Source organism: Bombus pascuorum, chromosome 8 (assembly GCF_905332965.1).
Source record: "Bombus pascuorum chromosome 8, iyBomPasc1.1, whole genome shotgun sequence".
Taxonomy (NCBI): Eukaryota; Metazoa; Arthropoda; class Insecta; order Hymenoptera; family Apidae; genus Bombus; species Bombus pascuorum.
In genome coordinates, this window is record NC_083495.1 from 12879846 (window position 1) to 12903344 (window position 23499).

At 33.5% G+C, this 23499-nt stretch overlaps 2 protein-coding genes across 3 annotated transcripts in view; one reads left to right on the top strand and one right to left on the bottom strand.

The window, feature by feature from the left end:
- Nucleotides 1–270: 270 nt before the first annotated feature.
- Nucleotides 271–14880, bottom strand: LOC132909616 (2-oxoisovalerate dehydrogenase subunit beta, mitochondrial). Of its 2 annotated transcripts, none has more exons than XM_060964539.1 (8): nucleotides 14606–14880; nucleotides 13859–13936; nucleotides 13311–13513; nucleotides 13018–13182; nucleotides 9011–9182; nucleotides 7863–8008; nucleotides 2970–3056; nucleotides 271–825 (listed from the first exon to the last, which is right to left on the bottom strand). In XM_060964539.1, exons 1-8 carry the CDS (start codon nucleotides 14739–14741, stop codon nucleotides 685–687), a joined length of 1128 nt encoding a protein of 375 aa, XP_060820522.1. In that variant the 5' UTR covers nucleotides 14742–14880; the 3' UTR covers nucleotides 271–684. The 2 variants fall into 2 exon arrangements, with proteins under 2 accessions (XP_060820522.1, XP_060820524.1); XM_060964541.1 differs by having other exon boundaries at nucleotides 13027–13182; nucleotides 14606–14878.
- A 752-nt stretch (nucleotides 14881–15632) lies between these two features.
- Nucleotides 15633–23499, top strand: part of LOC132909626 (centrosomal protein of 290 kDa) — a 170057-nt gene continuing 162190 nt past the window's right edge. The window contains exons 1-15 of the mRNA XM_060964561.1: nucleotides 15633–15946; nucleotides 16146–16230; nucleotides 16339–16385; nucleotides 16461–16547; nucleotides 16611–16746; nucleotides 16828–16964; nucleotides 17341–17579; nucleotides 17663–17795; nucleotides 17873–18063; nucleotides 18131–18272; nucleotides 18380–18620; nucleotides 18867–19032; nucleotides 19504–20850; nucleotides 21266–21563; nucleotides 22022–23241. Coding sequence (XP_060820544.1) covers nucleotides 15767–15946; nucleotides 16146–16230; nucleotides 16339–16385; nucleotides 16461–16547; nucleotides 16611–16746; nucleotides 16828–16964; nucleotides 17341–17579; nucleotides 17663–17795; nucleotides 17873–18063; nucleotides 18131–18272; nucleotides 18380–18620; nucleotides 18867–19032; nucleotides 19504–20850; nucleotides 21266–21563; nucleotides 22022–23241 — 4649 coding nt within the window. The 5' untranslated portion in view covers nucleotides 15633–15766. The remainder of the gene's footprint in view (nucleotides 15947–16145; nucleotides 16231–16338; nucleotides 16386–16460; nucleotides 16548–16610; nucleotides 16747–16827; nucleotides 16965–17340; nucleotides 17580–17662; nucleotides 17796–17872; nucleotides 18064–18130; nucleotides 18273–18379; nucleotides 18621–18866; nucleotides 19033–19503; nucleotides 20851–21265; nucleotides 21564–22021; nucleotides 23242–23499) is intronic.

Here is a 23499-nt window from a genome sequence, read left to right on the forward strand (position 1 = left end):
AAGGCAGTCGAAGCTTAGTAAAGATAGCAATCTTAAACAATGCTATTTACGCGGTATTAGGTAATTTTCCTTGTACTATACTCTTATCTTTGTGATTTCTTATTTAATAGCATGTTTTATTTATACATCATATTGTATTTGTTTTTACGATTTTGATATTCTATTTTGATTTGATGACAAAGAAGACCTATAAATAAATTCAACACGCTATGAATTCTACGAATTTGACATGCTACATCATCGTTCTTACATACAATTAAAAACAATGTATACATTTGTCGAAAAAATTATCTTTTATTTTTTATACAATAATATAACGCAAGTTTACAATACAAATGATATCGTGTTATTTGTCCTTTGAAATGTTATCGTCGAAATGTACATTACACAATAAACAACGTAACCCGATCTTGATATTGCCCCTCTTTTCAATCAAGTTTCACATCATTGATAATCAAACAACAGCTGACAAACCGGTTAATTAAAATAAACTACGTATATCGATCGAATCATCCTATCAAGAATGATGAAACAGAAATTCTTCGGACTGATTTTTAAGCAGGCGAAAGAAGACCAAAAATCGATACTCATGCGTGTTGTTGTCGTGGGGTAATGTCCGCAGAGGCAACAGGTTTCTGGCGTCTTCTACTGCGACAAGTTCTTAAGTAGAATAGCCCTGGTTCTTCAGTACTTCAGGATCTTTCTGACTGCCGCGAAGCACCGCCACTTGTCTGGTAGATAAAATGGTTCGAAAACGTGCGGAAATGGACAATCCCAGCCTGTGACCCTTTGTATCGGAGCTTCCAAATGTAGAAAACACTCTTCCTGCATTGAAAATATTTTTTTTACTCCTCTTTTATATTCTCATTTAACCATAATTTTTCTTTGAAATTTTATAGATTATTAATCCATTATATTGCATTAGGGTTTTTGGTAAAGTATATGGATTAAATTTTGTTTTCTTTCTGTGAAATTATATAATTCCTATGCGGCTCCCACTCCAATTTTTTTGACACAAGTTTTATACTTTGGTCATCGTTAGTTCTAATGTCAGAGAAGGATGAATTTAGTAAATTTGTTAAATTACTAATATTTATTAACATTTAAGTTAGCAATATGTAATAAATGTATAGCATAGTTAATCTTTCCAATTGTTGTAGATTGTGTTTCTGGAGAATATTTTTGGTAGAAAATTTGGAATTATTATATACTTCAAAGAATGCAAGAATTTTAAGTAAAAGGTCGTAAGAATATTTTTAATGAAAGGTCTACAAGAGGAAATCGCTATTAGTAATTAAATTCGGTACAAAAACCAAATTTTAGTATTTAGGAAGACTTAAAAATCTCCCACGCCTCGTCTGAACAATTTTTCTAGTGTACACATTATTTTAAAAGCAGCCGCAATAGCTATATTTCAAAAATTATTAAATTATAGAACACATAATTAGGTAATTCACATAAATCTGAAAGAATGAATTCATCGGAGAGGTGCATTGAATTACGTAAAAATTGTACCGATTGCATATATTCAGGAAACTACGTGCGATTAAACTTTTATTTTTAAGAAACGACATTTCGTATGCATCAGTCTGATACAAACGAAGCCTGTAAAAGGAAGAATTTGAGAACTTAATTAACCGAATGAGAACAGTTTTGCAAAGGTATTTAAATTAATGACAGTTATGACTACATTTCTCAGTTTTGTCACGTCGAACGACAGACATGATCGTATTATTAGGCGAATGTTTAAATTACAAACGATCGAACTATCCATTTGCTAATTTAGCGCTAGGTATAGGAGTTTTGCAAGGCAGCCGAGGTTTGTACATCTGAGCAAGCTGAAGCGTATCGAACCGTCACGAAGTGTGCGCATGACGTAACAGAAAATACGCGTAATGATATCCTGCCACATTCCAACAATGCGTTGAACATGCATCTAATGGATTTTGGCACCGTGCACGCGCTACGTGTAAATAATTTCGTAACTGGAATAAAATTCCGTTTATCTATCAACTGTGTCTATACGACCGTTCGATTGGAATTACGTGCAGTTATTTCGCGTAACATGGCCTAATTGCTCTGATATTTGCTCCAACTTCCTTAAACGTGCATAATGTTTGGATCGATCTATTAGATCGTTTCATAAGGTTCGCCGGTTTCTATTAAACTTTAACATTTTGAGTTGAATCGTTAATATTTTTATTGAGCCATTATGAGCTCAATCGTCAACGTAATCTTTTCCGTTTTGTATTCGTAGTTCCATTTGGAAATTAACTTGCGCATCGCAATCTCACACATGTATCTACGATCCAAAGTTTAATCAACATTTTTTAATAAAAATTTCCTCCTCGTTTATCAACGCATATCTCGTAAATCTGACTTTTATTTTTGTTCCGTTTGTATATCCATTCCTAGTCTTTCACTTTTAAAAGTCAGCTATATGAATTTATGAGTTTATTAACCTTTTAAAGTATAAAAGTTCAATATCACGTATCTCACTTTCTATTCAATTTCAAGATTTATTTAATATTTCTTGGTTCGAAAAAATGCCCCACACTTTTATAGAAATTTTCATACAAGCAGACGATCGTTCGTCGCGTTTGAAGATATAGAGCTTGCGGATAAATCGAATTAATATTTTCAGTTGTAATTATCGTTTTAATTTTCATTTTATGGAATACATGAAGTATACAATGACACAAATTCTCACGACTCTCTGAATCTTCTTGAAATATGTGCCTGGTAAGAATGAAATACCAATTAAGATAATAGACACAACATACGTGGTAAATGGAACTTACGAAACGATCTAACAAATTGGCAGTTTACGTTCAAATACTTTTGATTCTTCCTTAGTGTAATCTCTCTTCGTCACAGTTGAACGAGATTTAAGTTGAAATGTGGTAATCAGAGTTTCAATTTCGCTTACGCTGTTATGTCATACCATTTTCGAGGAAACATTTACTTACCTGAACGACTGAAACTATTTCTGCTCCGAAGCCACTCGTTAGCGGCGCTTCATGGGCGATTACCACGCGGCCAGTCTTCTTCACCGACTGTAACATTGTGTATCATTATTAAAGTAAAACGATCGCGTGTAAATCACAGATTGTCTGGTATTAATCTTTCGAAATAATTTCGCACGATTGTAACATTCAGGTAATTACATTTGGAAATAATTCAACGATATATTAGAGTAATGAGAAATTAGTGTTCTGGTATTCTAATATATACACGCTAATACCAAAATATCAAAATTATATTATTCCATTTCTGAATAAGATAAAATACAAGGCAACAGGATATATTAAGGTTTCATAGTTCCCTTATTTATTACACGTATGTGCATAAGGATATTAGGCAGTTTGTAGAGGTTTGATACCTTAATAATACCATTAATCATTATCAAGAGAAAATGAATAATCTGTAAAAGACAATGTAAGATACATAGAAGACCAATTGATCATGTTTATAAAGATAAATTGTTTGATTTTTATAAAGTTAACCACTAACCGTATATTATAATTTTAAAATCGACAACTTCCGAATAGCTCATATCGAAATATTTCTTATTTTGAGGAATTCGATCCAATTATTCTAGAGTTCCTACGATGTTGTATATGTAATTTTCGTAATATATTACGATATCAACCCTTGCACAGAAGATAATGTCAAGCAATTTCCACAGTCCCATTCACAATCCCTCGATAGCATATATAATTGAACTAACCCGCTTATATCCCGAACCGTAAGCACGAACATCAGTGCCTCTCCTAACACAGCTTGTTATTTCGTCGAAGGATAATCTCATCACTTACTCGAGCAACTCGATCCCTTTCCACACATCTTCGCTGGTATTATAGAAACGTCCAATTATGAAATCAGCAATTAGACATTCATAGTCATTGCAACGGATGGTTCGATCCGTAATGTCGAATATAGACCAAACATGACTACCCACAATCATCCACGCTATCGCGTGTCACGGAGGGTAATTCATTTGGAAGAACGAGCTGTTTCCCAGATCAATTCGTGGATGATTTACGCACCGTTCCATATTGGTCGCAGTAGCAATAACTTATACTAATACGCGGACAGAGCATGGAACCCTTAAATCCTAAGAAAAATATATCTACACTAATGATAGTTTCGGATGGAAATAACTACATTCAGAAGACATTCGTACCACGTTAGATCAAACTATGTATTATACGTGAAAAGAAAATTGAGCGTATTTTTGTTTCCTTTTCATTAGTACTGAATCGAAATCGCGTAAAGAAGTTCTTGTAAAAACAGAATTTGGTGTTTTAGCATACTTCGTCAAACTTCCAAAACCAGTATATTATTCCTGAGCATGCAATTACAAGGGTGGCGAGCAGAATAAATTACATGGTGTTTTAATCGGTTCGTTAAGGTACAAGAAGCACAGTCTTAACTCTTGTGGACCTTTTCTTGCCGATATGGGCTAATGCCACCAGCGGAGCTGGTTCGCCGCAAGAACGTTACATTCTATCCGAGATACATTATCCAATCTTCATGAATCCCCTGTCTCTCTCTATCTTTTAGAACTCGTTTAAATAAACAGAAACTAAATTTATATACAGCCACTCCAATTCTTATCAGTTTCCATTTCTCACGATCTTCTTAAGCTTCTTAAACTCGTTTAAATAAACGAAAACTAAATTTCCATATAACCACTCTAACCCCTTATCGTTCAGTATTTTTCACGATCAGGCTTCTTTACATTCTACCGCCTGTTAAAATCATGGCTTTCGGAAACCATACGATGCCTTTTATGCTCTGAGTGGATTTTATCCGCTAATAAGGGAATCTCGTGACAAATATCCTGTTCGAATGGCCTTGACAAACATATGAAAGCATGTGAACGATGGCTGCTTTGTTTTACGTAGCCACCGATCTCACGTTTTAGGTTCCGAACTGCGGTTACCTGTCAATTTGGTAATTGAAATTTGTTAGTTTGGGAAAGATCTTCAAGACCGAAGTTCGATAATTTGGAAAATTGGAAATTTCGGAGTTTGATATTCGGCGGTAGAAAAATTCTACGATTAGAAATTTAACGGAGGATCTAAAATCAGAAATTTAAGTATCAAGGAATTTAGAATTAAAGATTTGAAAATCGGAGAATTAGAAATTAAAAGCTTGAAATTCGAGGATCGAAACATTCGAAATTTGAGAAGGAATTCGAAAGTTCGAAGCTCGAGAATCCAAAGATAGAGAAGCTTTCGATCTGAAGATCGAAAAATTCGAAATCTCGAATTTAAAAATTAACGAATAACAAGAAAGTACGATAACTTTCCTCTTTGACTTTATCGCAGGAGAATCTCGCGACAAATATCATCGACATCGACGTATCGGAATTACGCGAAAAGGGTTTTCAATTGCGCTCGCCACCTAGCACGCAGCGGGCTGGTTCACGCGAGTTACTGTGTATAATACTGTCACACATAAGCAGCCGGTGCATACCGTACAATCGGCATATCATTAAACTAAAGATCGATTAGCATAAATCAGCGCGATATTAGCGTCGTGCCGTTCTGCGGTGTGCCGTAATTCGGACGAGTGAATGTTGCCTTCTCGTTCGTGTATTCGAATCAACGTGACAACGCGACGTTTAGCGTTCCGATGTTAAATGAGTAAGTAAACGCTCGATGAATTTTATTTGAGATTCGGTTGATAACAACAACGATACCGAATAATTTGTGTGAATGAATATTGTCTTTGTTTGAAAATTTCAATCAACGTGACGGTGGGGATATTCAATATTTTCAAGTTAAATAGATAAGTAAATATTTCAAGTGTATTTTGTTTCGAGCAAATGATTCGAACGTTTTAGATATTATTAATAAATAAAGTTATAATCTTGGCAAACATTTGGCGGTTGCTTGATATAAACGATGCAATACAGGGAGGTTTCTAATTGAATTAGGTTGTCCGAAAATTTTCTTTCGTTTTATAAGGAAATATGTTTTTTGTTTTATATTAGTTTATTGAATTATGCACGAACATAATAATAAAAATATAACGGAATTGATCATACCTGATTCAATAAAATAATATAAAACAGAAATTGTTGTTCATCTATTATCATCTTATGAAACAAAAGGAATTTTTCTGACAACCTAATAGTATTATTAAATAATATTATATCTGCATCTCTTTGTGAAACTATGGGATTCATTAACTAATAATATCAATGAATTAGTTATTATTACTTTTCGATATTACTATTATCGTTTATGTGCATTTTTGTATAATATAAACCGGAGGACATGGTAAAGTCGAAAGACAAGCGAGTATGAAGATCCATATGTATTTAAAATATTAATAAATTAACAGCTAAACGAACAGACAATGTACAGGTTATAAATTGTTGCGACGTAAAGAATTTCTAGGATTTTCCAATGTTACGAGTCGAATAAAGCAATGCTAACCAATTCTTAATTTGTAGAATTTACCAGAATTTATTGCTTCTTTTATTACCAAATTTATTACTATACAAGAAATTTAGTCGGTACAAATAATTTGTAACTCGCTCGTAAAGTTTTGCTAACAATATTCGTGGAATTATGCAAGAGCGCAGTGAACTCGCGTTGAATTTTCGATAGGCGGAGAGAGGCTGTGGAGGAGAGGCTTAATGAGCCGGTAATCGAAGGAGAGAGGCGCTAAAACAGCGACGATCGTGTTGGATTATTCGCGGTGGTACCGATTTCGCAAATAAAAATGGACGTGAACGCGTATATCTACATTTCGCAATTATTTCGCAACGTTCCACAAGAAAGAAAGCAACGCTAACTTTTTTCGACCGATTTCGAAAGATTCGTCTTGAAATCGAGATCTTTCGTTTTCTAATTGAAAAGAAAGTCACCATTTATAGTTCGGTATCTTTGCATTAAAAGGGAACGGTAAAAAAAATTAATCGAAATAATATTTCGATGTATAATTACTGTATGCTAATATCGAGGGAATAAAAAATATGTTTTCTACGAGCATAATACCTGACAATAAAATTCTGTAACAGCTTTGGGATACAATGAATCGTTTCTAGTTTCTCTCGAAAGATAAATGTTCCTCGTTTGCACCTTGGTACGTTAACTTCTTTATTTCTCTACCTGTTTAATTATTCCTCGTTTCTATGAATATCTACCATTTATAGACTGTGCAGGATTTATTCTTTTATGGGAAATTTATACATACATAATAGCACGTAGAATACACACAATATGCTAGAATATATAAAACTTTCATGTAAGTTGCATTCCTTTAACTGTATTCATAAAGATCCGAATTTGCATAAACATTCGCAATTTATTGTTGCATAAAGTAAATTCCGATTACTGTTCGTTGATAATTGTTGAAGTGGTACAAATGTACGATTCGCTCGACGTGTCATTTTCATCCTTAACCTCGTTTAATTCCTGTATCATTGATACTATACAATCTATTTCTACCACATTATCCAACAGAGGGGATACAATTTTTGTAAAACACGAACCTTCCTCCGCCAGTTCCGCCAAAGAAAATTATTCGTTAAAAAACGAGATGATTTAAAAGGTCCTGAAACGCAAATCCTGCTGCACAAGTTGCCCAAGTGTAACTGCTTTCCACGAACGAATCGTACGATTAAAATACCGCGTATCTCCCTCTCTCTCTCTCTTTCTCTCTCTTATATCAACGAAGGACACGAACCCACGTAATAGCCGCGCAAACGTAACAGTCTCGCATTTAAACGTAACGCATGCAAACGATCCGGTTGCGTTAAACGCGGTGGAAAAGAAAAAGATGCAAGAAAAGAAAAAAAGGAATAGAAAAGAAAACGTAGCGAATTATAATGACGAAATTACCTTGCAAACGAGTTCCGTGTCCCAAGGCAGGATAGAAACGAGGTCTATCACCTCGCAGGACGCCCCGAGCTCCTCTTGGACAAGATCGGCCACCTCCAACAGTACGTGCACCTGAGTACCCCAGCCCACGAGTGTCACCGCGTCACCTACGTGCAAATCCACACACCTGTAACGCCGCTTGCCTCGTTTCACCTTACGCCTCTCGCAATTGCCCGCCGCGTCCTCTCTATAAGAGTCAGTATGTACACCAGTGTCGCCGGTATCCTGTTTCAGGAGACCGGTCATCGCGTGTGCCACTCCATCGATCGAATAATGAAAGGACGGTCGCGACCGATGAATATTATACGGGATGCCAGAGATCACTTTATTCCATAAAACTTTGTCAACCTGCATATCGTAGTAAATTTTATTTTATGCAACTCTTGTACTGGAAATTTTTAATCTTACAACGGGTTACAAGGTGATGCGAATGAAATAATAAATTCATAGTAAAATCATTAGAAAACACAAGAGCAGCGAGAGACGTCCAATTTGTATTAAATATCAGCTGTATTAAATATCACCTTTTTTACAATAATTCACCAACCAATACTTTAGCAAATCGATATATATCATATAGAGATAAGTGCAAAGTAATTATTTCCAAAAATTAATCAACGCGCTCGACTCTCAAGAAGATCAAGAGATGGAACTATCAACGTGTTCTCAAAAATCACTCAAAATAAACTTCTTCATAAATTCAAAGCTTTCAGAAAATTCTTAGTTCGTTTAAGTAATTCATGACCGAACAATTGCCCGTTAAAAAACTTCTCGCTTGTGACGAACACATTGTATACAAACCAATAACCGTTCATTATCGATCATTCGCGCCGAATTAGCAGTTCACGAGCGTGTAACGAATTATTTATCCGGTCAATTAATCGTCGACGATATAGCATAACGATGCCATAAATTCTCTGTCCGCAAACTCGTGAAAGTTTCATCACGATCTTGATTCGATCGTCCATCGATCGTACGAATGTACGAAAAAGAAATAGCGGTTTACATTACGCGCGAGGAATGATCAAACGTGATCCATGGTATTGTTACGCAGTCTCAAAGTGAAACTTGTCCAGAGAAGACTCGTTGCTCCTTCCTGTAACGCTTACCTTCTCTCACAACCTCAGCCTTGCCGATCTCTATCTTGTAATGAGCTGTCGGCACATCGTCGATCGCGGTACGGTACAATATTTTCGGCTCGAACATGATGCAGGGATCCGGTTCCTCTATGCAGCTCAACAAAAGACCTTTCGCCTGTTTCGCTCCGCGGGGCATAACGATCTGAAAAGGACGTTCGGTTACATTTCATTTCTCTCCGTGTACCGGTCGTGCACATGCAATCGGTGATTACGTCCTGGAATTCGGAGAAGAGCGACCTTATCCTGTTCGACGGTCTCTCGATGCTGAGAACGATGTGTAGGTGGAAATTGCGATTTGATTCTTTCGGATGATGTAAAGTGAGTTTGATCTGTCTTTTCGGTGTGCAGAACGGCCTTGAGGTTTATATGGAAAGGCTGTGGACGGTGGTTACCATATGTTATCGATTTTAACCGCGTTTAGCTGGCAATTTGGTAATTTGAAAACTTTGGAATTTCGAAACACGAAGTTTGACGTTCAAGGATCGGGAAATTGGAAATTTAGGCTCTGGAATTTGAAAATTGGTAAATCGAAAAATTTTAGATATAAAACGTGAAAGTGTCGAAGTACTTCGTTTTCGACGATAGCACCCTCAGTTATAATTTGTACTGGTGTTCCAATAAAATTGTTATTTTCTTCTTTAAAGTTCCTTCCATCTACTGCGAGAATCCACCAGGATTTCAATATTACTTCCGTAGTTTTGTTTAAAGATACGCAATAATTTAACCTTCACTTCATAAATGAACGTAAGGAAATTCGAAGGTCTAAAGTGAAGGAATTGAATGATTGTGTGCCAGGGTACAATCCGCTTTCCTTGGAAATGTCCATCAAACTATCACTTCCATTGCGTTAAATCAAATACGCATTAAAACACGAAGCTTCTTTTTCAAAATAATTAAAACCAAGCCAAACCATTTATACAAATTTTTATCCAAAATACATATATGAAAATATTTTCATACTATCAAGAAAACAATTTTCTATCTTTCCTTTAAACTTTCCAAAAAATAGTCCATCTTCCGTAAACAAAATATACTTTATCAAATGCTTCTCTTCAATAACTCAACAAAAATGATAGGAGAATGCAGAGTAACGTCGCTTGACTCAGGAGAAATACGAAATAACGTGCACTTTCGTTAATGAAATTCAAAGTTCGATGAAAGTACCGTTTAAAACAGGTAAGCGATAGAATGTATTTGTTTGTTTAAAAAATTCGTAGTATCTTTAACAATTCATAGTCTAAAAAATAATCGAATAAAATTGCTGAATTATAATCGTACATGGATAATTGTATATTAAAAGGAATTAAGGAAGAATTAATTATCTATTCTAATAACATTCGTTGTACGTATATTTATTTCAGGTTTTATAATAAGATTCTTTAAATTATTAATTACGAATTTGAAGAATTTCAAGTAAAAGCTACTCGAAGAAATTCTATGCTGGAAAGCATAAGAAGTTTCTCAAAAAGAACCACTGGAAAAAGCAATATATACGTTATTTAACAGAATGTTAAACATTTTTTTAATTTTGCTCCGAACTATCCAAACGGTTTAATATTATATGCTAGCAACATACGTTTTATTATGTTGTAGGTTTGTTTCCACGGTTGGTGTACTATGTCAAAGCGCGCGACGAAGAGCGTGCGATCTCTCAGCTTCAGGAAATGTCGACGCGATGTTGCGCACTGCTGTTCATGTAATCGAGATGTATAGTGTCGGTAGTGACACGTTAGTGTACGAGGAAAACTTTCCTCATGCATACGTAGATACGTACGTCGTGCAATATTCATAGAATCTCTTCCAGAAAGTTAAGAGTCAATGGCTATAGAATAGAAGCGAACTCGACAACGAAGGATCTCGTATATATCCTTGAGCATAGAAATCCATTCTGGATGCTCTTCAACTTTTTATAACGTTTCTATTCATTCGTCACCAATTTGCTCCGCGATCGTTTCAATCTAAACGCGATAAATAGCCGGCGATTAAATTTACAAATTATTTAGTTACTTATTAAATGAGAAGCGTTATAGTAAACAAAAAAAAGAAAGAAATTATTGCCAGAATGATTATTGAGATAAAGTGTCTAGTTTCTCTCTGTATCATTGATCTATTGTTTTCAATGGATCAATTATTTCGGTGGACGATTGTATCTGATAGAGACATCTGTCTAAGAATGAGGAAAGTATTCGTTATCGACGTGGGCTGAAGAACTTTGTAATCTACAGAACATAAAGAGCTTTTTTATCAATAAAAGCTAAAGAACTTTGACACTAACTCAGCAGTGATAACATTAATAGTTGCTGGAATTATAATCGGTTGTGGCTATGGATATATGAATAATTATTGTAAACGAAATATAGAATTTTTTATATCCTTATGATATTTGTGTTAATATTAATTAAATTTTACCTTCTTTTTACCATCATTATGAGGTCAATATTTAGCTCTGTTTTATACCTTGTCTGAGATTTAACCTGCGTTAACATCAAAAGTAATATGAATGTAATGACATATTACAATACAGACATACGTGAAATCCACAAATTTACATTCTATTTCGTGCATATGACATTGCAATGTATGTATATCTACATATTGAAAACTATTATGTAATTTAATATAATTCGATATAAGAATAATTTGATTTGAAGTATTCTGTAACTTATTACATTGTGTTATGCTCAATTATTATACAAATATACAATAAAACTATGATAGTTAGTAAATTATGAACTATTAACTCATTCTCTGTAATCAAATTTACCACCATTAAGTTGACAATATTTTTAGCCAATCAGCGTCGACCTCCTTGTTTTAATTCGTGTGAACCTCGTAGCAATGATGTTTCGCGCGGAATCTTTGGTCGGAAAATGTCGTTGCATAGTTCGTCGCGATTTTATCTAATTTTGATTAAATTTTTAAGTGTGTCAGTAGAATATCGTATTTCTTGTGCTTCATTTGCGTGCCAAGAAACCACGTATACCTGAATCCAATCAAATTATCAACTACAAGGTAAGAATTTGTATCTAATATTCTATAGTCCAACATTTACGCGCCATTCGAGATCATACTTATGGTACAATGCTTTGTAGCGTCTTCAAATACTGTTTCGTTACTGAATGTTTCTTCATATTTGCTCAATAATCATTTGAATTTCATAGAAATTTTATTATGAAGTAAGTGTCTGTGGTATCATATTCATAAATCTCCATAAAGTTATATAAATATATTAATGTCACATAAATGAATTAAAATATAATAGATACCATAAAATATGTTTTTCCTTGCTATAGTCGTGATAAATCAGGTTATAGCTACTATGGATATGTCTTCTGATAAACTAATGTCCTGCGAATACATCAGAACAATTAAATATATCAATTCTTATGAGAATACCTGCATCGTTCTTCGGATGTTTCATTCTACAAAACAACAGTTTGTACTGTAACGGTCCATGGCCGTAGAAAAAGTTTCAAATTGAAATGGAAAATTTAAAACTGGACGAGACTCTTATTATTGTGTCTTTGGATATTAACGTTGTTTTGTTACGAGGTCTAAATTGTTATTGCTGTTTCTTGTAATTTTTAGCTAGAGTTACACAAGAAGGTTAACTTTTTGTAGTAACGTCCGTTGATATAAATGTATAAACACGCTCCCTATTCTTTCTTCGAAAGGTATAGTATCATAATACATCTGACTATTACAAATTCATCCACTCGTTACTTTGTTAAATACACCTACACGTTATAACCACCTCAGTATATGCTTCATACAGAACAGTATAATATGGTATAGCACATATAGTACAATAAAATAGTGGAAAATATCAAGTTATTTCTCTTGTCTATTCTTCGGAACATTAGTTCATCAGAAAATGCATCCAGTTTAACCATAGCTTAATACATCCGATAGTAATAGAAAAAGGCATGTTTCATAATATCTATATTATATTTTAATTCAATATATTTAATATTAACAAATTGTACCTTCAATCCTGGTGTATGAGCGAAATAAGCTTCTGGACTCTGGGAATGGTAGAGTCCTCCATGACCGACAGCGCCACACGGTGTCCGAACTGTCAATTTACCACAATCGAATTCCGCTCCACTTCGGTATCTAAATTTTGCTGCTTCGTTTACCAACTGCAGATAGAATAATTTATATTACAAATTAAAATGTTTATGCATTTCGATGATAGGATTCTTTTCTTTAGAAAAGCGGTTTTAAGCTTGTGAAAATTAGTGATCGAAATTCTTGAAAATGTTGATACCTGGTCGAAAGCGGGAAATATGTAATCAGCAAATTGAATTTCTGCGATCGCTGTCACACCAACGGTGGCTAAACCAATTCCAAAGCCAGCGATTCCTTGCTCGCAAAGTGGCGTGTTAAAAACTCGATTATTGCCGAATTCCTTTTGTAAATTCATCGTACAGCGAAATACTCCTCCGAATGCGACATCTTCACCAAAGATCACTAAATCAGGAAAAGTGTTCTTTATTGGTAACAAGTTTGCACGTAAATGAGGGCAAATGTAGTATATAACAATTTTTATACTGATATTAATATTGGATAACAGGTCTATAGTAATGTACATATTATAACTAGAACCTTATCAATTTAAAAAACTGATACAGAAATTAATTCGTCTCTCTGAAAATTAATATTCTAACTTCACACAGTAATTTAGTAGTAATTTTTTAAATCAGTTAATAGCAACTAGTAAGTAGCGACTAGGATTATTTATAGTACGCACTTCTCTTAGTAATTTCATTGAGTATTCAAAAAGAGAAAGAGAGAAAATTTTTGACATTTCATTACCTGCATCAGGGTCATTCTGCATTGCTATTCGAAGTCCATGGTTTATCGCTTGATACATATTCATTTTTTCAGTTTCACCTAAAACGTAATTGTATTAAAATTATATAGTTAAACATGCCATTACATCTTCACTGTTTTTTTTATTGCCATTCATAATTCAACTTCTTCATTTATACGCAGTACTGAAATATTTTCTCGTGTCTACTTATTTGTCTCATCATTCTTACCAGGAAACGTCAAATGTAATTTAATGCACAACTACTGTAATCAGTAATAAATTAGCGATTCAATTGCTGACATAAAAGCATTACACAGATGTGTATTTTCATCTTTTTACATACACAAATCAATTTTTTTTTTTTTTAAATTACGATAATATATCTTTATGAAAATGTCATAAAAATATATTCATTCAACGATTGACAAAAATATATCTTCACTCAATAATTAACGAACCATTTTTTAACAAATCAACATATTTAGCGATAAACAGTCACGTTTTTGTATTTATAAAAATATTTGTTCTCTTTAACTTGTCCTCCTTAGATCTTGTACTTTGCATCTTATTGTATTAAAAACGTAATTTATAGTATTAGAATTATCAAATATATATATTATTACATAGAAAGAATTGAGCCAAAGAAAATTGCGCGTCTTTAACTGATTAGATCGAAAAAAGTTGCACGTTTAGGAGTTAATCGACTGGTGGTCAAGAATCACAATTAAAAAGCAATCGTATTTACTCACCAGGGACGATGATGGTTTTGTCGGTATAATACGTGAATTGTATCCACCTGACATGGTCGCGTAACATCGATGATCTTTGCGTGAAATTGAGAATTAGAGACGCGTTTAAACGCGTAGACAATTTACTAAGTATCATCGCAACGAAATGACGGCTTATGCAGCGTGGCGATAATGTATTCGGTTTAGTATGTTATCGCTATTTACATACAATATCGTATTTTAAAACTCGAGGACCCATAGTTGTTTGAATGTTGAATTTCGTAAAAGCCTTGTTCAATGGTTCACATACTAATGATACTATGTGTAATATATGTAAAGATATCACGTGACTCTTGCAGTAGCATGAGCTGTAGATGTTCCCAAGTTGCTTTAGATAAGTATTCTTATCATGTTACGTTTTTCTTTTCTTTATTATCGAATTAGATTTTTCCTTGCATTTGTAACTACAGAGAAGCATTATATGCAGCTGTATTATGAACACAAGTTAGATGTAGATATGTACGTATACTATATGTACACTGTACATGGTGTAAGAAATTATTGTAAAACGTTTATTCTTTATTTTTCTGTATTTCAATGATTTTCATAGAATATGTGACTTACTTCCTTCGATATTCATTGTGGAATTAAATGAGAATATAGGCGGTTATCTTGTTTATGGGAAACACTCTTCGATAATGTTTCGATTATCGTCATAACATAACGTAATAATATTACTGTATCATGTACAATATCTTCAATTCGAGGTTTCAAAAATATTCATTTATATATTTGAATTTTCTATATAAAAATTGAAACTTGTAGAATAAAAATTCGAATATACGAACTAACATTAATAAAAAATAGCGTAATTTTAATCAAATATATGGCAATGAAAACATCATATTGACCTCTGTGTTTTATATAATAGTGTTTGAAAAGTATTTATAAAATTCTTTGAACATTATAAAGTACATATTTCAAACAAAATTTTCAGGAAATGTTTCAATAATGTTACATCTTCGTGTTAGTTTTCTAAGTCTCCGCCAGATGTCGAATCAAACGCTCAAACCGAGTTCCCATGGCAACTAGGTGGCAGGCGTCGCTGGTAAACGTCAAACATACTGGTTACGTAGAAATAGTGGGGTTATATTTAGTGGTAATAAACGATTATCGCGAAAAATGGGTCGTACTGATTGGGATCGTATATTATCAGCGGATCCATCGTCATTAACCGACGATGACATGGAGGATCTTTATCCTGCTATGATCAGTTGCGACGTTGACGAAATTAGTGATGTACATAACCTACGAATTTTGATGAAACTATCTCAAGAAATACTGCAATACAAAGACAATCAAGTAAAAATAATCATTCTTATTTAACACGAATTGTTCTTCATAGAATATCTCTATTGTTATTTGTGTGATATTTATTCAATAAAATGCAGCACTTTCTTATTCTTCTATCGTGTCTTTCCTCGTCGAATATAGGATAGTATTTATTTATTTTAATAATTAGTATTCTTATGTGATATTCTGAAATTTATTTTGTTAATAGGTAGAGTCATTACTTTTAGAATGTGGCGAATTAAAACAAACTATTTCTTCCTTAAAACCTGAACCTGCTAAGCGTAAAAAGAAAGGTAAATCGTGTATATTCTTTAGTTGAAGTATAATTTTAATCAAGGTTTACTTCATTACTCTATTGCAATGGAAGTATATTATAAAATATGTTTCATTTTATATGATAGAATGGGGCACTTCCGATTCAAAACATGAAACCACCGATGTATCTAAAGTAAGATATTTTATTAGTAATATAGCAAAGATATAAAAAACTCTTATAAAACTATCCATGTTATTTTGTTTTAAGCACGTAGATGTATCTGAAAGTACTGATTATGACGATGCTTTGCAAGGCAAAAATAAAAAGATTAAAATTCTTATGACAGAATTAGAGGTGAGTTTCAGATGGAGCAAAATATTGTTAGAATGTTCTGTTTACATCTTTGTAATTCCATAGACTTTTGAAAGGGACAATTTAGTTTTAAAAGGACGGTTAACCACTTTAACCCAAGAAATGGAAGATGCAACGTATAAAATGAATGAAATGACCGAAGAACTAAGTTCTGCACAAATCAAATCTATAGAGTATAAAGGTTATTAAAATGAAAAGTTGTTTAGTTCGTTATGAACAGGTTCAGTTTTATGATCAAACTGCAAGAATATATTTTTTACAGAAAAAATATTTGACTTAGAACGAGAAAACGCAGCATTAGTGACACAGGTTGAGGAAGTAACAGCTCAGCAGTTAGACAGAGATAAAGCGATAGATGAATTTAGTACAGAAATTGATGCTAGAATCAATGAATGGAAGGTATATGGTAGTGTAATTCAACTTTAATTCCCAAAGCTCAGTTTATGATGCTATATGATTAATTTTATTAATTTTTGCTTTTATTGATAGGAATAAAAAAATTTTGAAACTGTTTTGATATTCATTTACAATATTATTTTTTAAATTTTATATTAGAATTTGTAAATTTTCTTACCGTATTTCACTATCCTACCAAAATGTTAGTAATTTAAAAAGTAAACGAAAATCAAACATATTGTTTTATATTTTAATTATTTACGTTTACTTGTACTTTGAATAAATAGAAGATTGTATCTGTTGATGCCTATGGGAATTAAAGGATTAAAGTAAGATTATGAAGCTTTTCACACGTCTTAATTCGTTCAAAATTTGTTAGGCAATATTAGATGAAAAAGACAATGAAATTCTGCGATTAAGAGAACATTTGTCTCAGTCTTTCATGCAATCCGTAGCCTCTGTCAAAGAGCAAAATAAATCCGAAATCGTCTATTTGAACGAGCAGATAGATCATCGTGATAAAATTATACTCGAGTTAAAAACAAAACTATCTGAAGCCACCGTTGAAATCAACGAAAGTGCAACTCTCATAGAAAAATTAAAAACAGATGCTCAAAAGTATGTACATAATCGTTTTTAAGGAAATAAAGGTTTTGAATATAATCGATCTGTGGTTAAAATTTCATTGGTATTTCCTTCAGGATAAAAAAGATCGACAAAAAGAAGGAGCAGAGGGATTTGTTAAAAAAATTACAGGATGCGAACGAACAGATATCTAATCTGCAAATTAAATTAAATGAAGCGGAGGAAGATGCGGAGTCAAAAAGTGGCAAAGTCAGTTCATTAGATATATTTTATTTAACAAACACTTATATTAGTCTCAGGTCTTTTAAACATTTCATTTTATTCAGTTGTGCGAAGTATTAGGAACGTTGAGAAAATATGAGGACGAGAATCAAGCTTTAACAGACGCATTGAAAGAAATAAAAAATCTAAAAAGTGAACTGGAGAGCAAGAGTGGGCGTATAACAGATTTAATTAATGTGGTGAACAAATTAGAGATGTTAAACTCGTATCAGGAAATGGAAATTATAACCCTTAGGTAATTGTTAGACCACTGCACCTTTTGAAAGCTTTCATTGCACATATATTAATAATATGGACTGTAGAGAAAAATTAGGTATACCAGAAGACGAATCGGTTTCTATCGAACACGCTTTAGCGAAACGTAGAGAGCAGGAAAAGAAATTGACGGAACTTCTGCATCAAAATAAATTGCTCGTCGAGGAAAATTTAGAATTAAATTCAGACGTAAGAAGCAAATACTCAATGACGATATTTGTCGATTGAATTAAAATAATTCCTTTTCGATTGTGAATCGAACAATTTTTTTTCCTTGGATTACCTTAATATTTTAGATAAGGGTGTTAAAATATAAATTATGTAAAAAGTCATCGAAAGAATTAGATGTTTCGGATGCTATTGTAAATGATACTGGAGAATTTTTCCATTCGACCAAACTGGCGGAATCTACATCTACGTGGCATTCGAAATTAAATGTTTCTGAGCTGCAAGAAAATATCCAGTTAGTTATAGAGGAGAACGAAGCCCTTAGAACAGGGATGCATGAAATTTTGGACAGTATCCGAAACCAAGACGGTGAATTTTCGCTACTTTTAATGGTACTTTAATGATGCACAAATTTTTCCTTCTTTCCACGACAACATTGCTTCTTCATTCTCTATTTCGAATTTCTGTCTTTCATAACACACGTAAACTATTGAACACACGTATACTAATCATGTTTGTAAATTGCGTTTGCCGTATTGTTAAAAAGTATTCTTTATTAGTCTTGCTTTTTTATATGTATAAGTTAGATAGACGATTAATCGTTTAATATCGCAGGAAAAAGTAGCGTGGAGATACAGTCTAATACTTTAGAAAGATTGTTAGAGGCGTTAGATGTGAGACATTTAGCAGGCTGGTATCATCCTGCGATGAGGTTGCAGGAGAATTTGAATGTTGTGCAGGGCAGCAATGCTGAATTAAGAGGCCAACTTAAACAATTGAGGTAAATTTATAATGCTTGTAATGGAGATTCGAAATATCTGGCTTCGTTTTTTCATGGAATTTAATTCAAGTTTTAGGGATACAGTTATTTAAATTGATTATAAAAATAAGGCTTGATTTCTGTAATTTTTTAATTTTATTTTCTTCTTCCTGTTAGAAATATGAGGAAATTTTATAATGAATCACCGAACGTGTTTAATTGAAATGGTATTCTTTTCCTCCTATTGCAGACATAAGACAATTTTTTAATGGACCATTGAATATGTATTAAACTATAATTTACACATCAGAGCCACCAGAGTAGCGACATTCTTTAGATTAATTTTATCCCTCAAACTTCAAACTTAGAATCTTTTATTTTTGGCCGTTCTCTACATTTGTAAATATTCTTCTAAATCGTTGCCGTATATTTCACTAATATATGAGTCAACGAAGTAAACAAATTGCTATTACAAAGAATAAACAATTATAGAAAAGAACTGCAAAGAAAGGATAACATGCTGTGCAAGTTAGTTTTGAATGTACATGGCGATGTCGATAAAGTGTACACCGAAGACTCAGACAGCGAAAAAATAACTACGTATCTTACCGAAATGAAGAGATTACAAGAAGCTTATAAAAACGAGACAGAAGAATGGGAGAAACAAAAGACCTCCTTAACAGAACAAAACGATGAGCTTAAAAACGAGATTGAAAAGTTGAAACATAAGCTCGATGTTTACGAGCAGAGTGCAAAGATATTGGAAGATGGCGAAGATGAGATTCGAAAAGCTTTCGTGATTAAGACCAAAGAATATGCAGAAGCTTCCAGCGAAGTTTTAATTACAAACAGGAAGAACTTTGCTCTTCAAAAATTGTTGAATAAGGAAACAACGAAAGCTTACCAGAACCAAAAAGAAGCAATTAGAAATGAAAGTTATTTAAACAAAGCATTGGCTGACTCTACCAAACACAACAAAATCCTCGAACGCGAGTTATCGATATTGCAGAGCAACTTATTCAACTCTGTTAGTTCAGCCATTTACAACGAATTAAGAGAGAAACACGAAGAATTAAGCATACGTTTTCGTAACCTGATGGAGAATAATTTAGTACTAGGAAATGACAATGAGATAGAAATATTGAAGAAAGAATTGGAATTGATAACTCGAGAAAAAGATCAAGTTGTAGAGTATTTGCAAAAAGAAATTCATAGCAAAAGCGATCAGGATTTAAATTTGACGGAAAAATTGAGAGAAGCTGAGGCTGGAAAACTTTTAGAAAAGCAACGAGCTGATCATGTGACTAGTCTGCATGAAATTTTACAGACTCAATTGTCAAAATGCGAGGGAAATCTTAAAGAAGTGGCCGCTGCTAAGTCTGAATTGCAAGAAGAATTAATTATTCTGCATAAAAGATTATCCAAAGATTTGCACTTCGAGAGGACTCAACAAGTAGATGATAATAAAGTGCAAGAATTAAAAGACAACAATGCAGTTCTTCAGATAGAAATTGAAAATCTGAAGAAAGAACTGCAGATTGCTCAAGAGGAAGCTAAGCAGCAATATTCGTTGAATTCGTTGAATTCGATGGAATTGGACAATCTCAGGCATCACATATTAAATTTACAAGCTGTTAGTGAAGACAAAGCGACAATTTCGAGACTGGACTTTGAGTTGGCGAATAAAATTTCGTTAGAGATGGAGTTGAACACGCGGAAAGTTAGATTGGAGAATGAGGTGTCGTATTTGCAGGAAGAACTTGATAAATCGAGGACAACTTGCGAAGGATTGCGCACTTACGTGCAGGATTGTCGAAAACAGTGCGACAATCGTTGCAGGTGAAATTGTTTCCCGTGAACTTCCGATCTTCTCTGACGACATGAATTTTGCATTATGAAATTAAATAAACATTTCAGAATTTTTAATATATAAATTGGGAATTGTTTGCAATTAGAATTATAAATTAGTAAATTAGAATTACGCTAAAAATAAATCTTCGAATTCCTTAATACGTACATAGATTAGAAGTTAAAGTTAAATACTGGAATTATAGAATTAATTATAATTTTAAATATGTAGGTAAGTTAGAAATTGGAATTTTTAACGAAGTATATTTTGAGATATAAGATTGTCGCTGGAGAAGATTTTGTTTTTGCATTTCTGTTATATAGAATTATTTTATTTTATTAGAGAGATATTTTCTATTATATTTCATGATATAGGGGTATTCAATTAATAAGAATTTTTTTGCAGAATGTATATAGAAGTCATAGGGTTTTTGCAAAATCAGTACGCAGGCTCCACTTCGATCAGCGCTTTAGATAGAGTGATCTCGTTATCGATGAAACTCAAAGACGAACGTAAGAATATCGATTCGGATATGAAAAAAGCGAAAGAGTGCCATGAGAATGCTAAGCAGCAACAAGAAACATTAACTAATCGTTTACAAATCGTTGAAAGTTTGAAAGATATACTAGAACAGCAGATTGGAAGCAACGGTGTCCAAGATATTATGCAACGATTTTCAGAATATTCGCAGTATACTCTGAACGTACGTGTTTTTATCAAATTGTTTAGCAAAATGTTTTTTTTGTTAATGGCCACGTATTCTTTTTAATATTTTTCTGTCTCCATATTTCCTTATTTCTGTATTCGATGTGTACTTTATTCTTTATATACTTGAAACAAATCTTCTTCAATCCATTCTAAAAGCTCGATTGATTCGATTAATTAATGTAAACATAAGTAAAGTCATAATAATTCGCAAACTTTTAAATTAAATCTAAGTAATATTATTTTTAAATTATTAATAAAATTATAATAAATTATAATAAATTTTTAAATTATTAATAAAATTTATTATTATTTATTATTTAAATTTATTAAATCATTGGAAATAGTTGCATTCAATCGTATTTCGTCCTTTATTATTTTTCTTCGTTGATTTTTATTTTGGATTTATTCCAAGTCAGATGGTTTGCTTTAAATTAACAATTAACAATTGATCAGGACTTTAAGTGCAAACGAAAGATAACACAGCTAGAGTACGAGATCCAAATGGCCAACAATAAATTCATGGAATACGAATCGGTCATAACCGAAATGGAGCACGAGATGATACAGATCCAAAGAACATGGAGCAAGGGTCAAGATCAACGATCCAAAACCAATACGAATGACACAACGAGCCCAATGTTACCAGAAAACAAGCACGCGTCGATTCAAGCAATTGTAGAGACGAAACCAAGAGAAATGCAAACAGATCCCTACACTTGTTGCTTGGATAAGAAACTAATGAGCGATGTTGAAGTTCAGACCACTTTTTCCAAAGAAAGTGATCCAGAAGATGGAGAAGTTAAGGAGAAAGAAAAAAGAACGGCGAAAGAACCAACGAAAGAAACGTCGAAAGAAATGGAAGTCAAAGAAAAAGAAGAAGAAGCGATTCATTTTAAAGAAGATAAACGATATAAAGAAACGATAGAAACGACGAAGGAAATGATAGGAGAGAAAGTAGACGTAGAACACGGAGAAAAAGCAGAGAAAGATGCGATAGGAAGAAAAGGAGGTGATCAGGGAATGTCGTTACTTCGAGAACAATTGGATCAAGCTCTGAAGCTCAGCTCCGAACGTTCCTCCGCTTTAATCAAGTACGAATTACAGATAGCAGAGTGTCAGACGAAGGTGGACTCGTTGAACGAGATAATAAAAAGCAAAGACCTAGCACTGGCGCAGAAAGAGAAAATAATTGAAGAATACAAGCTTTCGCCTCGTGTACAACGCCCTACCTCTGACTGTAGCGAGAAGCTTGCTTTGAAGTCGACGATAAACAGCTTGCAGAAGCTTGTCAGTCAAAAGGAGGAGACCATAGGTAGATATCAAAACCTGTTGAAAGAAGACAGAGACGAGCACAGTAAGGCTGCAGCTCGTCTGCAAGAAGAAATCAGAAGTTTGCAGAGTCGTATTCTATCTATGCAAAGCGATACTCAAAGAATTCAACAGAGGCAAGATGATAGGAGAGACGAGCCAGAAAAATTGATTGAAAAAGTACAAGAAGCTGAGTCGAAAATTGATGATATAAGAAATATCGTTATGCAGACGGAAGAGGTTGCTAGGTTGAAAGAGAAGGTTTCTACTTTGGAGGCAGATTTGAGTATAACTAAGGAACTGAGCGATCGTTGGCATCGGTTGGCCGAGGAAAGGCTGAATCATGTGGATCGTACGAGGGAAAGGTATCGTTGTAGGTAGAAAGGATATAGTGAGGTCGGAAAATTAGCGGACAGTCAAAGGTCTACGCGCTTTGATTGAAAGATGAAACTCATCTAAGAATTATGACGAGTACTCAATTTTGAACATTTTATATATTTTTATATGTTATATGCATTCGGTGGACTTGTGCATCTTTAAATTTACCCACGAATGCATAAAAATCCAATTATAGTCGTTTTTAGTAAAAAAGGGATTCAGTTTCGTTGGAAAGATTGCGGTAG